The sequence below is a fragment of the Scyliorhinus canicula genome, chromosome 28 (assembly GCF_902713615.1).
Source record: "Scyliorhinus canicula chromosome 28, sScyCan1.1, whole genome shotgun sequence".
NCBI classification, from domain to species: Eukaryota; Metazoa; Chordata; class Chondrichthyes; order Carcharhiniformes; family Scyliorhinidae; genus Scyliorhinus; species Scyliorhinus canicula.
Genome location: NC_052173.1, coordinates 2,074,482 through 2,092,900, shown reverse-complemented (window position 1 = coordinate 2,092,900; position 18,419 = coordinate 2,074,482). Strand labels below are relative to the sequence as shown.

The 18,419-nt window shown below is 47.9% G+C and overlaps 1 protein-coding gene across 4 annotated transcripts in view; it reads right to left on the bottom strand.

The window, feature by feature from the left end:
* LOC119958122 (signal transducer and activator of transcription 1-like) overlaps positions 1–13,110 on the bottom strand; it is a 58,291-nt gene extending 45,181 nt beyond the window's left edge. For 3 of the 4 annotated variants that reach the window (XM_038786374.1, XM_038786376.1, XM_038786375.1), the window contains exons 1-3: positions 12,977–13,110; positions 8,237–8,381; positions 2,300–2,398 (exon numbers count right to left, since the gene is read on the bottom strand). In XM_038786374.1, coding sequence (XP_038642302.1) covers positions 2,300–2,398; positions 8,237–8,381; positions 12,977–13,107 — 375 coding nt within the window. In that variant the 5' untranslated portion in view covers positions 13,108–13,110. The remainder of the gene's footprint in view (positions 1–2,299; positions 2,399–8,236; positions 8,382–12,976) is intronic. The other variant, XM_038786378.1, reaches the window with a different exon arrangement.
* Positions 13,111–18,419: the final 5,309 nt, after the last annotated feature.

The following is an 18,419-nucleotide window of genomic DNA, read 5'->3' as shown; positions in this document are numbered from 1 at the left end:
CGTGGCCAATCCACCTACCCTGCACATCTTTGGGTTGTGGGGGCGAAACCCACGCAGACACGGGGAGAATGTGCAAACTCCACACGGACAGTGACCCAGAGCCGGGATCGAACCTGGGACCTCGGCACCGTGAGGCAGCAGTGCTAACCCATTGAGCCACTGTGCTGCGCTGTACCACATCCATTCTAATCACCGCACTTTAGAAGAATGAGAGGGTGCAAAGAAGATTTACCAGATGGGTGGGGGATTTTATCTCCGAGGTCAGGGTTGGAGAAGCTGGGAACTTTCTCCTTGGGAGTGAAGGAGATCGGGGGGGGTCTGGTTGAGGACGTACAAGATTATGACAGGTGTGGATAAGGTAGACAACGAAAAGCTGGTCTCATTGGCTGAGGGGAAAGGACTAGGGACATGGATTTTAAAAGCTTTGGACAAGAGATGCAGGGGGCATAGAAGGATTTTTGTTTTTAAATGCAGCGAGTGGTAATGGTGTGGAACTTGCTAATCCTATAGGGCTACGGGGAATCAATTTGGAGAGTGGAACTGAATGAATTGCTCCTTGGATTAGGTAGGCGGAATATCCTCCTTCAGTGGCATAAAGGACTTTTTAAAACTCGTAAGTGGAGGATTCTTGTCATTCTGCTCATTTTCAATAGGCCAGATAATGTTTACAACCTGCATAATACCACGACAAAGCAGCAGATTTAAACACTTCACACAGATAGAACATAGAACAGTACAGCACAGAACAGGCCCTTCGGCCCTCGATGTTGTGCCGAGATATGCTGCTTTGAAGAATCCATGAGCATAAAAATGTACAGTCAGCAGTGACTTTGACAGGCACTGGAGGATTCCCTATCCAGGGAATGAAAATGGTTTGCAAGGCTGGATGTAATAATGCCACAGCGTCAGAGGGAAGAGTGCTGTCAGCACGCAGGGCCATACTCAGCAATGATTACACAGGAGTGGCGGCATAAGGGGAAGTCTTATTAGTTGTCCCAGAGTGCAGAGCCTGGCAAAGATAGAGATCGAGGAAAGATAAACAAATCCAGGTCGATTGGGAAAATTCTGCGCCAATCCCCTTAGCCAATTGAAATGAGTGCAGGAGATGAAGCTTTTCCGTGCAAGGCTCATTTTAAAATGGTCAGTCTCCGAAGTACTGTGCAGTATTATGACTCCATTATGAGGATATGCGTTCAACAATTTATTGTTAGCATTTAACAAGTCGAACTGATAACAGGGCTGATTTTGTGAAGTAGAATCCTCCATCCAGTCTACTGCTTGCAAATCCAGAATCCCCAGGGCCCTCTCACCAGGAAGCAAGGGTTTTAACTTGGTTGATCCAGCACAGCCTGGCTTCCCTTACATTGCCATTATATACAGGCTAAAGAGCATGTGCAGACAGCAGCAAAGCATCTGCAAGTCTGAGAACATGCAGCATGCAAGCACATCGCATGTTGGCAGCTTTATGCAGCATGCAAGCACATCGCATGTTGGCAGCTTTATGCAGCATGCAAGCACATCGGCAGCTTGCAATGGCTTCCTTCTTGTGTCACGATGAATAAATTGCGACAGTAACACTACACAATTCTCCAGTAGAAATCGGAGCATGCTTGTGCATTTGGAATGTGCATTAAACAGTTAATAGAACGCAGCTTCTTCCCGTGATGCTAGCCCAAATAGCTGCAGTCTCACCAAGGCAACTTGCATAGCAACACTATTAAACAAAGCAACGTGTGAACATGACTTACCGTAGCAACTTACCCAAGGCCACCAAATAATTTTTCCACCCTCTCCCAGGCGATACAGCCTCTTTCAGGCTGCTCTTCACTGGAGAGTCAGCCTCACCGCCAAAATGTCCCACCCGTCTTCTCACAGGACCTCTTCCAGCATCACCTCCAGGGGTGCTTTGTGAAATGGGAGTGGTTTGAACATTTGCGCTTGCAGAGCAGGTCAACTTCAGGGCAAGCAGCAACCCTTGAAGCACTGCTGGCACAATTGGCCACTGGGGGTGTACCCAGTACAGTTAACTAGGAGAAGAAAGGCAAGCTGACTTCACATCATAGCACGGCCGCTCACTGCACCCAAAGACAAACAGAGCACCAAGGAACAAGAGCCCTGGTGCCCTTGCACTACATCAGCCCCATATCACTAATGAACAGTTCATAGAACGATCGGTAAACGGAAAGCTCCAGATAGGTGCGTCAGTTCTAGGTTTCTGAAGAACCATCATGAGAACAGATCAGCAAATCAATAAATATATAACCCCGGGACTTTCAGTCCTCATTTGCATTCCTCATACCTGCTGATCCTCTACAACAGCGTTTAGTATCTTCCTCTCCTGGTTCAGGCGAGCAGCGACAACCGTTGCCAACAGAACAGGGTCCTCGCCATAACATTCCTAATGAAAGAGAAGCCAAAGCGTTAACATAAACTACCTGGAATACAAGGAGAGGTTCTGTGTTGAATGTGGGTTCAGCCTTTTATCTTACAGCACAGGAGGACACCATTGGCCTATTGTGCTGGTGTCAATTCTTTGAAAAAGCTATCTATTCAATCTACGCTATCCTGCAAATATTTCCTTTCCCAGTACTTATCCAATTCCCTTTTGAAAATAGTTCCACTGCCCTGTCAGACAGCGTGTTCCAAGTCAACTGGACAGATCATTAACCTTTCCTAGATTTTTTTCTAAATTGTAGTTGGGCCACAACGTTGTTTTTTTACTCATTTAAAATCGGAACCTTTTCTGCTTTTCAGTTTCCTTTATTTTTCAGGGCTTGTATGGCACAGGAATTCTGTGGCCTGATGTTTTGCTGGTGTGGAGTGGTACAAAACAGCAGGAAAAACTTCACTTTCCAACCACCTGAACTTCTAAAAATAATGTTCGCAGGGCTCGAGAAAGTTGGAGCTGGATTCAGAAAGGAATTTGCCCATCGTGATAGATGTTCTTAGATACATCATCTAAGCCTGGACCATACAGGTTTTATAGGTTTGTGCTATATATTTAGTTAATTTAGAGATGTGGAACTCTAAGATACTGAAGCATCCATGTTCTTTAATCCAAGATCCAATTAAAGGACTTGGGAAAATCGTGGATTCATTAAATTAGTTACATTCACCTTATGGGGGCGGCATGGTTGCGCAGTGGTTAGCACTGCTGCCTCACAGCGCTGAGGACCCGGGCTCGATCCCAGCCCACTGACCATGTGGAGTTTGCACATTCTCCCTGTGTTTGCATGGGTCTCACCCCCACAAGCCAAAGATGTGCAGGGTAGGTGGATTGGCCACACTAAATTGCCCTTTAATTGGAAAAAAAAATAACCGGGTACTCTAAATTTTAAAAAAATTCACCTTGTGGTATTGCTAGTTTTAGCGGATTTGTTTGAATGATTTTTGCGAAAAGGAATTGGAGAATTTAATAAATAAATAGGTTTACATTAACACTACAATGAAGTTACTGTGAAAAGGCCCCTAGTCACCACATTCCGGCACCTTCACGTACAGAGAGGGAGAATTTAGAATTCTCAGCCGGTACAGGAATTGAACCTGTCCTGCTGGCCTTGCTCTGTATCACAAACCTGCTGTCTAGGCCACTGAGCTAAAGCAGATATCAGATTAATCAATACGATACAGTTTCCTATCAGAATAGTCAGCAATGTGCGATGAGTGCATGCATTTCTAATTGCAGCTATATTGCCCCACCCTTTCTCCTTTCACATCCCCCGAAACAAAGCACAGGCAACCCATCCCTTGCGCACATAACACTCACTGACGGGTTTGTCCTGTTTGTCTTGCAGAGGCTTGAAGCTTGGAAAGAGCAGTTCTTAGCGCCAGATAAATCCAAAATGAGGAGAGCTTTGTTTGCATTAGCAATTTTGAGATACTTACATGCAACTTAAAAGCGTACATGGGTATATAGTTTCTGGAGCCGAGACAAACTGGAATTGCAACATTGATTGCGCCATTTTTTGCTGCAATTGATATTTAAGACTCAGCAGTGGATATTGCATGTTGTGCCACAGATCAGGAGGATATTGATTCATGCTATAATTTCCTACACAATGCCCTCCCATGAGGTTCAATGTCAGCAGGTCTGACTAGCTCATCATTTGTGCACAGAAGGGAGGAGAGGTCATTCAAGAACGTTACTTCAAAGGAAAGCAGATCAGCAAGACCAGAGAACCCAAGTTTATTTTTCACTAACGTACAAATTTCCAAGCTATCACAAAGAATTTGCTCAAATTGCAATGGCCCACCAGATAAACCAGGGCCAAAGACATTAGGGGCTTTTAAAATGCAGTCAAATGCTCGAGATTGAAAGCTCCTTAGACAATCGCTACAGAGTGCTTAACACAAATCAGTTCCTTTGAAATGCAATGACTTTTATAAGCAAATGCCGCAGCCATATTGCGCACAGCAAGGTTCAAACAGCATTGAGCAGCTAATATGTTTTGATGGCACGATTGAAAGAGGAATTCTGACTGCAACACAGGAAGAACTCTTTGTGCTTCAGATAGTGCTGCAAGATTCTTTACATTCGCTGAATGGGGGGGTCTCGATTTAACTCTTTCAAATGGTGGTACCATGAAGCACATGGTACTGCATTGAAAGACCAGCCGCAATGACACGCAAACTCGGAAATGAGATTGGGGGGGGGTTTGCGCTTCCTTCAGTTACAGACTGGTGACCCAGAAATACATTTCTCCATGAACATCCAGCTGTGGCTTCTGTTCTGGATGTTCTCACTGTGGTCAAAGCTGAAAACACCAGCATTCTGTCCAAACTGGAACCACCATCGCCAGTTTAAAATGAACTTTTAAAACCTCAAATCAGATTTTTCTCCTGCCTGATGTAGGCACCAATGTCAGACACATGGTATTGTACTGTAGTCTTTATAGATTTGGTCAAATGCAGCAACAGAACCACAAGCAGATACAATAACTTTGAACAGGACAACCCGTGTACCAAGGCAGATCGTACAACTGTCAAGCCATTTCTTTGTGCAAAACACTCCCATTAGATAGGATTTGGCACAAGATAACGGAAAAAATTGCCTCGTCGAATATAATGCAAGATGTACAAGAAAGCAGATGCATGTTATAGATATAGATATATACAGGATATAGAACAGTACAGCACAGAACAGGCCCTTCGGCCCTCAATGTTGTGCCGAGCCATGATCACCCTACTCAAACCCACATATCCACCCTATACCCGTAACCCAACAAACCCCCCCCCCCCCCCCCCCCCCTAACGTTACTTTTTAGGACACTACGGGCAATTTATCATGGCCAATCCACCTAACCCGCACATCTTTGGACTGTGGGAGGAAACCGGAGCACCCGGAGGAAACCCACGCACACAGGGGGAGGACGTGCAGACTCCACACAGACAGTGACCCAGCCGGGAATCGAACCTGGGAGCTGTGAAGCATTTATGCTAACCACCATGCTACTGTGCTGCCCACGTTATTTTAAAAAGAACGTGTTAGGGCAGCACGGTGGCACAGTGGTTAGCACAGCTGCCTCGCGGCGCTGAGGACCCAGGTTTGATCCCGGTTCTGGGTCACTGTCCATGTGGAGTTTGCACATTCTCCCCGTGTCTGCGTGGGTTTCACCCCCACAACCCAAAAATGTGCAGAGTAGGTGGATTGGCCACGCTAAATTGCCCCCTTAATTGGAAAAAATAATTGGATAATCTAAATTTATTTAAAAAAAGAAAAAAAAGAACGTGTTATTTTAATATTAGATCACAAAGTTGAAACTACATGCAAGCAGTTCCGATGAGATTGTGATTGAAACACAGTAGAATGTCAGCTTCCGAGAAGACTGCTGAAATGGAATAAAAACACCCTTTCCTCGCCCACAAAGATTACATCAACAGTCAGCAATATATTTCACAAATATAACATCTGCGGGGAGGGGGAGCTCATAATGAGTTACTCAAGCTTGTTACATCTCGAACATCTTAACATTACTGCTTTGTAACAGGCTAGACCGTGATCATTCTCACACATACATGTGCAGGGTGGGAGTGGCAATGCTCTGTGCCATGGGGTATGGCCAGTTCCCTGGCAACATTGAAATGCACTGATGACATGTCACAGCGGAGTCAAACAAAAGCCAAAAATCCACAATCTAAGAGATAGCTGCCAAATACACAGCAATAACCATCTAGCATGGATTAATTCTGGTTCTGCCATCGACATGCATAAACCTCTTGTCATCATCAGTGTGTAATTCTTCTTTGACAAAATACAAAAGAACATCCCTCAGGAACAGACTCTGTGGGTGGAGTGCCATCCTGTGTGGTAGTTATAGATCTGCAAGATCCCAGGTTTTTAAAACTTACTCATGGTCCTGAACACACTCCACTGACTCCTGCCAAAACACAGACCGGTGTCTGGGGTGGTGAATGTCACGGGAAGGCAAGCTTGGATTATGTGGGGGTGGAAGAGAAATGAGAACGACAGAAAAATACTATCACTTAAAAAATCCATGATGTATCTCTTGTTCTTAACTCAAAGATGGCTCAACATTCACAATATTTAGTTCCTATTTCAGATGGATGGCATTTCCTGTTTCAATAGCAATGAATTAGACTGAAAATTCTCCATTTCCCCATGTAAATGTTTTGCTAAGGACAGAGGTCAGATAATTTCATTTTTAAAAAAAAGACATTTAGTTTCATGCACTTTGTTAGTGTTCTCATCATGGACCCCTTCAGTACCAGGATTCATTTTGTCTCAAGTTTGATCCAAGAGCCCACTTCAAATCACCTAAGCAACCATGTTGATAACAAACTAAAAGGGTCTTCATGTTGTGGCATGTCAGAATCGTCCTACGGGACTCCCTTCCTATGGGACTGTTTCAATCCAGCCAGACTGACAGATAGAATCTCAGTCCCAGCCTCATGGTTACAAGAGCCCTCTTGTGAACTAATTTTCAGTAGCCTGGATCTATTTCCTATATAGAGTCAGAGCTTACAACACAAAAGCACAATTTAACACCAAAACATCAGTTAAGAGATTACAAGAATGGCCATTCATCGAACAGAAGGATATTAGTGCCAAGAAATTAACACTTTCAACAGCCAAAAATTCCAAGATTACTACAGAACTCCCTCTACTCCAATGTGCCGCCGTCCCAAACTTCCATTTTCATAAACGTATCAATGTAATATTTACCATTTCCCACACTAGCCATTCTGTAGCCTCAGAATCTGGCAATATTTGGGACAATATTATCCTGCAAATCCACTACCAAAGCTACAATTATCTCCTGCCGATCGCAGCATCCAATTGCTAACAAAGTCTAACAAATTATCATAGGACTTACAGCCACGTGTCCACTTAAACCTCTCCTTCAATTTTCATCCTGTTTCTCTTGAGCTTTGGATCCATTTAGCTCCGATACCATTTAAGTAACCATTAGAACATAGAACATTACATGGAACATTCTTGATGGCAAACGTACAGTAGTATTGATGGACTATTCAATCACAGCAAACCTGACCCAGTTCTTGCTGCAACTCCAATTCAGGCCAGAAAATTAGATTTAAAAGCACAAATCGACACCGAATTGTCTCGTTCTATCTGCAGGACCACATGGTACAGCAGAGGATGCCACCAAAATATGCGTCTTGCTTCATGGAACACATGGGAACCAAGAAGAGACAGAATCACATCTTGGCCGTCTCCTGCCACCTCCCCACCAGCCAGCTGGAGGGTCACAGCTCACAGCCTGGGAGCAGGCCACCTCACATTCAGTTTGCTTGGTTGAAAGAGTCAAGTGCTGGAAAATGGGATGAGAATACTTTGCTGATTTTGTTTGACCAGCGCAGGCACGATGGGCCTTTTCTATGCTGCAGAGCTCGATGGCTCTAATGGGATAACAATGACTCAGGTGTGATGTGCACTCCCAGTCAATATTCGCTACCTAAGTAACCATGTTTGCTATGTGAACCAAGACAAATAGAGAACAACCGAGGCGAGAAGAAGAGCAACCCAGTGTAAATCAACACCTTCTAGGAGAAAGAGGGGCAAATGATGGCCAAATCAGAAATACCTGGGGGAAAAAAAAAAGTACCTTCAGTAGCCAAAACCCTCTCTTCTCTAGCACCGTAGATCTAAACAACTTCTCAGTATCATTGTGTTTTCGATGATAAGCAATTATACAGCAGCCAGTTTGAATTATACAGTATATACACAAGCAGCTGTAGAACGCAAGCTGCACAATACCTGCATATTTTGCCTGTATTTCTTGAAGTTGTGCTGACATACAAACTGCTTCTCCTGCATAAAGCGGCTGTATTGATTGTTGATTTGGTCCAACAGATTTTGGTAGTGGATGGTGGCCAGTGAATAATTTGTGATAGCTTTCTCCCTAAGAAATATAATAAAAGAACATGTTTTCTCCATTTGAAAATTGCATGCACTCATCAACCATGCAGTTTCATTTACTCCAGCAAATTGGTCATGGACCACTCATTGACAAACATACGCAGGTGGGAAAGCAGTCACCTCTGCCAGCATTGCTCCTTTCTGGGGCAGCTGGAGGCTAATTGCCCAGTATGCCAAGATCACGAACCTCAGCCCCCCATCACATCATAAAGATAAAGTTGGGAGTTTGAAAAGACTATGCTCCACCATCAGAACCGTTTCTCGGGAAGAGAAGGGGATTTTGGCAGGGATTCTCGGATGTCATATCAGAAGCCCTGGTAGGGAGGGTGACTCCGAGACCAGAGGTGGCAATATTTGGAGTGTCGGAAGATCCGGGAGCCCAGAGGAGGAGAGAGGCCGACGTTTTGGCCTTTGCCTCCCTGGTGGCCTGGAGACAGATTTTACAGGTATGGAGGGACTCGGAGCCTCCAAAGTCAGGGGTGTGGGTCAGTGACATGGCAGGGCTTCTCGGGCTGGAGAAGATTAAGGTCACCTCAAGGGGTTCGCTCGGAGGTGGCAGCCGTTCATCAACTTCTTTAGGGAAAACTGACCGTCAGCGGGGGAGGGTGGAGGCATGGCAGTGAAGAATGGGGGCGGAGAATCGAATATATGGGTAGTTAAGAGTTAGGGCAGGAGGAAGCTGGGTATGTTACTGGGGAGTTTTTGAGTGTGTCGGACTGCTCTGTTGTTTAGAATGTTAAAATGTTAAAATTATAAATGCCTCAATAAAATGTTTTCTAAAAAAAAGGACTGTTTGACAGAATAATACAAATCACTGACGTGAGAATCTGATCCCCACAAATCGTAGTCATCTTCACTCATCCAGTGTGGGAATAAAAAGTGAAAGTTACCATAGTCCCAGAGGACCATAGGCTGCTCTCCCCTTTGAAGGGGTCACCACACACCAGGCGAGGGGCAAGAAGGACAAGGCTCATGGATAGCCTCAGCTGTAACGGGAATTGAACCCATGCTGTTGGCATCGCTCTGCATCACAACCCAGCCGTGCAGCCAACTGAGCTAACCAACCCCAGTGTAGGTTGTAACTGACGCTCTATTGACACCCAAGACTCCATTCTTCACACAACCCAGGAAGTGATCACAGCAATGACAATAGGCAGCCAAACGAGGATGGTCACTTGGGTAAAAAGGCTTGCGGCATCCACAGCGCTGTACCCCAGTTCGGTACCACACCTGGAGGAGAAGATATAGGGTGGAGGGAGTGGGGAGGAAGGGCAGCAACTTTAAATTCTAGTTATTTTCTAAATTAAGAAAATAGGGATAATGTGGGGGGAAAAAAATGTGACCAGGCACTTTCAGGCAAATAACCAGTTTTAACTACATTGTCAACAAGTGTGAGGTTAACATAGCACACACAAACAATGACTCATTTACTATTTCTATTAAACGACTAAAGTAATTCTTCTATTTATTGCCCATAGGTCTCCCAGGATGATGGGCTGTACTGTGTTCATTAGCTCCAACAACAGCATCCCTCATCTGCAAATCTCAATCTTTCTAGAGAATTATGTGGTTTACAGCAACTGAATCACTTGTTTTGGCCCAGTCATTTGGACATTAATTCTCTAAATGACAGTGGCTGATGGATCCCTGTAGCACAGATAAGCGCGACTCATTTTGCATAACCTCTGCACCTGCATTTTAAAGTTCCTTTTTGTAATTACAATTTCTTTTTTTTTTAAATAATTTTTAATCAAGTTTTTTTAATAACAATAACAAATTTACTCCCCGCAATTTAAAACAAACAAGGCGTGTTTCCACACCAAAACAAAACAAGAAAAGAACTCTTTCCCCCCCCCCCCCCAAAATAAATAACAACAAACAGCAATACAAGAAAGAAGAAAATAACATAAATCCACCGCCGCAAAAACACACCCCCCCAACCATCACCAAACCTGTAATTACAATTTCTAATCAACCATGATATGGACCGGAGTGTAAAGATAACAACCTAAAGGGCAGCACGATGACTCAGTGGTCAGCACTGCTGCCTCACGGCACCGAGGTCCCAGGTTCGAATCCCGGCCCTGGGTCACTGTCCGTGTGGAGTTTGCACATTCTCCCCGTGTCTGCGTGGGTTTCACCTCCACAACCCAAAAATGTGCAGGATAGGTGGATTGGCCACGTTAAATTGCCCCTTAATTGGAAAAAATGAATTTGGTACTCTAAATTTATATTTTAAAAAAACAACTTAACCCCACACATCTGTTACAGTTACGTTTACTCTTCAATCAAACATTGGAAAGTGGGCAAGAGCCCCATAATCTGTTTCCATCTCAGAGGCCTAAACCAGAACAGCCAGCACGGCGCCGGCCGCTAGCCAGCACGGCGCCAGCCGCTAGCCAGCACGGCGCCGGCCGCTAGCCAGCACGGCGCCGGCCGCTAGCCAGCACGGCGCCGGCCGCTAGCCAGCACGGCGCCGGCCGCTAGCCAGCACGGCGCCGGCCGCTAACCAGCACGGCGCCGGCCGCTAACCAGCACGGCGCCGGCCGCTAACCAGCACGGCGCCGGCCGCATTCTAGCACGGCGCCGGCCGCTAACCAGCACGGCGCCGGCCGCATTCCAGCACGGCGCCGGCCGCATTCCAGCACGGCGCCGGCCGCATTCCAGCACGGCGCCGGCCGCATTCCAGCACGGCGCCGGCCGCATTCCAGCACGGCGCCGGCCACATTCCAGCACGGCGCCGGCCACATTCCAGCACGGCGCCGGCCACATTCCAGCACGGCGCCGGCTACATTCCAGCACGGCGCCGGCTACATTCCAGCACGGCGCCGGCTACATTCCAGCACGGCGCCGGCTGCATTCCAGCACGGCGCCGGCTGCATTCCAGCACGGCGCCGGCTACATTCCAGCACGGCGCCGGCTACATTCCAGCACGGCGCCGGCTACATTCCAGCACGGCGCCGGCTACATTCCAGCACGGCGCCGGCTACATTCCAGCACGGCGCCGGCTACATTCCAGCACGGCGCCGGCTACATTCCAGCACGGCGCCGGCTACATTCCAGCACGGCGCCGGCCACATTCCAGCACGGCGCCGGCTGCATTCCAGCACGGCGCCGGCCACATTCCAGCACGGCGCCGGCCACATTCCAGCACGGCGCCGGCTACATTCCAGCACGGCGCCGGCTACATTCCAGCACGGCGCCGGCCACATTCCAGCACGGCGCCGGCTGCATTCTAGCACCTTGCCGACTGCTAAATGTCATGTTCTACAATGCAAAATATTTAATAAAATTTATTAGCATTCAACACGTTCAGATCAAAGTGGCCTTACAACCCATTTAACCACAGCCTTGCAGAAGGCCAACCCTACTGTCCATTGCAGCTTTTTGATGCTCACGTCAACAGACAGGCAAAACGTCAGCTTGCACAGTTCAAGGACAGACAACATGGCACTTCTCCAAGACTACATTGTTAAAACATTTAGAGCACCCAATTATTATTTTTTCCAATTAAGGGGCAATTTAATGTGGCCAATCCACCTACCCTGCACATCTTTGGGTTGTGGGGGCGAAACCCACGCAGACACGGGGAGAATGCGCAAACTCCACACGGACAGTGACCCAGAGCCGGGATCGAACCTGGGACCTCAGCGCCGTGAGGCAGCAATGCTAACCACTGCGCTGCCCTTCCAAGACTACATTTGGGTGCCTGCCTTGACCCCACAGTCAAACCGTTTGTGGGTTGGAGTTCTGCACTAAGGTCTGAGTGCAATCTAACAACTTAAGTCACATTTAAAAACAAAATGCTGCACCATTTTACGGAGCGAAGATGTCCGGCAGAGGCAGAGTTTTTTTTTTATATACAGAGGGTAGTGGGTGCCTGGAACTCGCTGCTGGAGGAGGTGGTGAAAGCAGGGACGATAGTGACATTTAAGGGGCATCTTGACAAATACATGAATAGGATGGGAATAGAGGGATATGGACCCAGGAAGTGTAGAAGATTTTAGTTTCGACAGGCAGCATGGTCGGCACGGGCTTGGAGGGCTGAAGGGCCTGTTCCTGTGCTGTACTTTTCTTTGTTCTTTTGTTTATTTATTCAACACGAGGGGCATGAATCATTCTGAAAATCAGCAAGCTGCCTTTTTAAATGGGTGTATGTAGCTGATGTTTTGGAAACCTGTTTGAATTGTCTTTAGATACAAGGGAGTATTCCATTTATAGAAGTAAAATGACTTTTCTAGTCTGCTATTAGCCTTGGGTGGGTTTAGTCAGCTCAGAATTAAGATTACCCATTTACATTTTTGGGGAGGGAAAAAATACAAAATGCTCCCTTTTGGCAAATTTGATTTCTCCTCGTCATGCATGGGCAAGACCTCCCAATGGAACGTGGACCAGAACAGCGTGCAGGCAGAGCTGGGCCGGAGACAAAGGAGGGAACAAAATAACAGTCATTCCCCTCCTGTCAGCCTTGTCATAGGTAGTGAAGAGGCATTAGGAGGGGGACAGCTGAGGTATATAAACACAGGAAAAGCAGGTTCACTTTAATAGAAAATGGTTTCCTCTTCTGATTGAACATACCAGTCTTGAGTTTCGATCCAATGAGAGAGATATTCCCGAACATCCATGGGAAAGTTTTCATTCTGGTACAGAGAATCCACCTGTGCCAAGTACTTTGTGTCCAGCTGTTTTAGGGTCTCCCACTGACTCATACTGCTGGGGGGAAAAAAAAAGAAATATGTGCATCACCAAGGATTAACGCCACTGAATCATAGTGGCAGCACTAGCACAATGCCTTCATTTGGCTCATAATAATAGTTATAATCTTTATTATTGTCACAAGTAGGCTTACATTAACACTGCAATGAAGTTACTGTGAAAAGCCCCTAGTCGCCACATTCCGGCATCTGTTCGGGTCACAGAGGGAGAATTCAGAATGTCCAATTCACCCAACAAGCACATCTTTCGGGACTAGTGGGAGGAAACCGGAGCACCCGGAGGAAACCCCACGCAGACACGGGGAGAACGTGCAGACTCCACACAGACAGTGACCCAAGCCGGGAATCGAACCCGGGTCCTTGGCACTGTGAAGCAATAATGCTCACCACCATGCTGCATTTTACTTTGGTCTGGTCGGGACAGTAACATTCGGGCAGCACGGTAGCATGGTGGTTAGCATAAATGCTTCACAGCTCCAGGGTCCCAGGTTCAATTCCCCGCTGGGTCACTGTCTGTGCGGAGTCTGCACGTCCTCCCCCTGTGTGCGTGGGTTTCCTCCGGGTGCTCCGGTTTCCTCCCACAGTCCAAAGATGTGCAGGTTAGGTGGATTGGCCAGGCTAAATTGCCCGTAGTGTCCTAAAAAGTAAGGTTAAGGGGGGGTGGGGTTGTTGGGTTACGGGTATGGGGTGGATACGTGGGTTTGAGTAGGGTGATCATTGCTCGGCACAACATTGAGGGCCGAAGGGCCTGTTCTGTGCTGTACTGTTCTATGTTTTATTAGTGCCGTGAAGCATTCATACCCAGTGTTAGCATAACACAGCTGCTTCCACACTGCGCCAATGCACTTTCACCCCTGACCTCAACACTGCCCCTACTGCATGTGTATAACATCTACAGTGCCTCACACCAGGCCTCATTGTGGGCTGTGAGAGACTGCCAACATACCAAACTAGTTTTGTGAAGAAGAATCAGGTTGGGACTGCCCCAACATGGTCATGTAGATGGCATTATGAAAACGTCCTATAACGTTGAAGTGTCTTTAAATCAAAATCAGTAAAGTAACAATCGATCTGTAGCCCAGCAAGTTACCACAATTCAAGGGTTTCCTTTCCCTGTATCCTATATGGTCAACATTAATATAAATAACCAAACTACTCCCTCTTTTACACAATTACATCTTTAAACTTTCCCTAATTGATGAAGGGTCAATGATTGGAAATGTTAACACCATTTACCTCTCGACACATGCTGCCTGACCAGCTGAGTGTTTCAAGCATTTTCTGTTTTTGTGACAGGAAAGTTGTTGTTCAGGTAAAACCCGAAACCACCACTCAGAAGATTAAAATCTCAGCAACCGCTTTTTTTAGAACAAAATCAGATGCGGTTTCCCGACTGTCAGACAGTTAGTTGATGGTCAGTGACTCAACCAGTCACCCAGGGCTTCAAGTTAACCAATGCGGTGACGCCTCTCATAGTTAAATAGATAATTGGCACTTGCTTGAAAAATAGCTACTTAAATAATGTTCTGGCAACTGTCCAGCATCTATGGAATTGTATCAATGTAGATCAACACACAAGGGCAAGAAAATTAGGTAACAATTTTTTTAAATGCCAAACCATCATACTGCATCAATGCATTCCTCTACTGCCTGAATATGTAGACAACTCCCACATATTTAAGCTCGCGGGTCATTCTGTATGAACACTTTAGCTTTACCTTCCAACAGCAGACTCAATCTTTCAAATCTTGATATCGGACAACCACTTATTTCAGACTGAGCGCCCAATATCACCTCCCAAAAGACTAATCATTTTCATTAAATACACATTTGCCAACTGTGATGAATGGTATCAGTAGCTGCTGTAACTGTACCTTGCCTTTAATACATTGGCCCTTTAAGACCGGGCTTGGAACCCTGGGGGACTCCGCCTCTGACTCCGCCCCCAGGAAACGGTATACAAGGTGATGCTCACTGGGCAGCGTGCTGTGACCACACTTCTCGGCAGCTGTCCGGTTCTCTGGTAATTAAAGCCTTTGGATTACCAATCTTCTCTCCTGTGTCGTAGTTAAGGGTATCTCAATTTAATTACCAGAAACATCAAGATGGACAGCGCTCTAAAGCCGGAGAAACTCAACCTAGACGCTCGGTCACCGGAGGCCCCAGAAATGTTTAAATATTGGCTCCGGTGTTTTGAGGACTATCTAAACTCCTCAGTGACTGAAGTCGACGGCGCTCGCAAGCTGAGATTACTACATGCCCGGGTGGGCCACCGACTCTCCTCCGTGATCGACAACGCTACGACATACGAAACTGCGATCGATATACTAAAGAAACGCTTCGTAAAGCCGATTAACAAGGTACACGCCAGACATTTGCTCTCGACCTGCAGCCAGGGCTCCAGGGAAACTCTAGACGAATACATGGAGAGACTCACTGCACTCGCGAGGCACTGCAATCATAAAGAAGTGACGGCAGAAGTCCACACGAACTTGCATTTCCGTGATGCCTTCGTGTCCGGTACCAGGTCCTCGTACATCGGGCAGCGGCTTCTAGAAGACGGGGTAAAGGATCTGCAAGGCACGGTAACGCTCGCCTCTTCTCTAGAAAGGGCCCACCGTAACCTCCGTACATACTCGGCGGACCTTGCGAACCCCTCTCGACCCCTCCAGACTCAGCCACGCTACAGGCCTGCGCCGCGATCCGCTCACTCCGGGGGTTCCCCATGCTATTTCTGTGGGCAAGGCCAGCACCCACGTCAGCTTTACCCGGCCCGCTCAGCAATCTGCAACGACTGCGGGAAAAAGGGGCACTTCGCTAAAGTCTGCCTGGCTGGGCCCAAAGGCCGCAAACAAAAGCCTCACCAGGCCCAGAAATCAAGCTCCCGGCCTCACAGGCCCCGCAACGCGGCCGCACGGCGGCCGCACACGCCTACTTCCGACGCATCATCGACCTCGTGCGAGTCATGGGGGCGGCCATCTTGACAGCAGCCATCTTCGAATCCCGACACGTGCGACCGGCGGCGGCGGCCATTTTGAGAGTCCGACTTAACCGAGGACTCTGACTACCCACAACTAGGAGCGATCACGCTCGATCAATCGCGGCCAAAGCATCTGCGGAACTCATGATGCAGGTACAAATCAACGGCCACGACACTCCCGGATATACCATCACTGAAACCGACCGTATCCACGGCACCACCACCGGAGCGGAGAAGGTCAGCACGGACAGTCAGACCACCCAAAGACTGAACTTATAACTCCACTTTCACCCCCGACGCACTGTGTTTTTTTAAAAGGGGGTGAATGTGATGAATGGTATCAGTAACTGCTGTAACTGTACCTTGCCGTTAATATATTGGCCCTTTAAGACCGGGCTTGGAACCCTGGGGGACTCCGCCTCTGGCTCCGCACCCAGGAAACGGTATATAAGGTGATGCTTACTGGGCAGCATGCTGCGAGCACACTTCTCGGCTGCTGTCCGGTTCTCTGGTAATTAAAGCCTTTGAATTAGCAATCTTCTCTCCTGTGTCGTAATTGAGGGTATCTCACCAACTTTCTTGGCAACTAATAAATTATATCACTTGCGCATGGCACACATAAAGTGACATGTCTCAACTTCCTCAAAGCTTTGTTTCTATCCGCCCCCCTTTAAATTAGAAAAGCTAAACAAAGCAGCTGTGTGACACACACAAGGTACAATGTTTTAAAAATCAGAAACACTGAAGGAAGGATCATCAAGCTGAAACATTCACTTGGTTTTTCTCTCTCCTGATCTGCTGAGGATTCCGAGCATTATGAGGATTGTTTAGCAGGTGCTCTCCACCCAGTTATGCTAGAAGCCACATATATTCACACACAGGCCCTGTCTGCAGACGGAAGGAACACATTCCCACTTTGCACCTTATTCTACACCTTATTCTACTAAGTGGAAGCTATGGGGACAGCCACCCCCTGGTTCATTCGCCAGGACAAAGCCTTGACCATAATCAAACGGCCCAGTTTGAACTGAATTTGAACAAAGCTGGGCAGTTAACTGCTCCAGGCTGCATTCTCCATGACAATGCCTCCACCAATCGGTCCACTTGTCAACCATTCAGCAGTCTCTTTAGTATAAATTGTTGTTCTCATTACTCTTTGGGAATTTCTTGCGTGCAAAACAAACAATAGCATGTCCTTTTTTTCCAAGCAGTACTCCCAAATGACTCCAGATATATTGCTATATCAGGATGGGGAGAGATTGGAGGGGGAGAACTTGCAGGTGGTGGCATTCCCATGCAGCTGCTGTCGTCATCCTGCCAGGTGAAGGTCCCAGGTTTGGGAATACTGCAGGTTATCCTATAGATGGTACGCACAGCCGTCACAGTGCACCGTAGGACAATGGAGGGGTTGTTTAAGCCATTGGGTGAGGTGCTGATCAAGCGGAGCTGCGCCTATCCAGGCAAGTGGAGTGTTCCCTATCCCCACTCCTACCTCACACTATCACACTCGAAAGAGTTGCCATTCGCATGCAAGAACCTTCAAATGTGGGAGCACAAGTTATCTTCCTCTCCACATTTACAACAGTGGCTCTGGATGTACAGATCATAGGCACACTCGACCCAACACAAGGCAACACGAGATTTCTGTACTAACCAGTTTTTAATATAACCAGGCCCGACACTGGGACAGGCGCGGCCAAAGGCCCGACACGGGGACAGACGCAGCGAAGGGCCCGACACTGGGACAGACGCAGCGAAAGGCCCGACACTGGGACAGACGCGGCGAAAGGCCCGACACGGGGACAGACGCGGCGAAAGGCCCGACACGGGGACAGACGCGGCGAAAGGCCCGACACGGGGACAGACGCGGCCAAAGGCCCGACACTGGGACAGACGCGGCCAAAGGCCCGACACTGGGACAGACGCGGCCAAAGGCCCGACACTGGGACAGACACTGGGACAGACGCGGCGAAGGGCCCGACACTGGGACAGACACTGGGACAGACGCGGCCAAAGGCCCGACACTGGGACAGACGCGGCCAAAGGCCCGACACCGGGACAGACGCGGCCAAAGGCCCGACACTGGGACAGACACTGGGACAGACGCGGCGAAGGGCCCGACACGGGGACAGACACTGGGACAGACACGGCGAAGGGCCCGACACGGGGACAGACGCGGCGAAAGGCCCGACACTGGGACAGACGCGGCGAAAGGCCCGACACTGGGACAGACGCGGCGAAAGGCCCGACACTGGGACAGACACTGGGACAGGCGCGGCGAAAGGCCCGACACTGGGACAGACGCGGCCAAAGGCCCGACACTGGG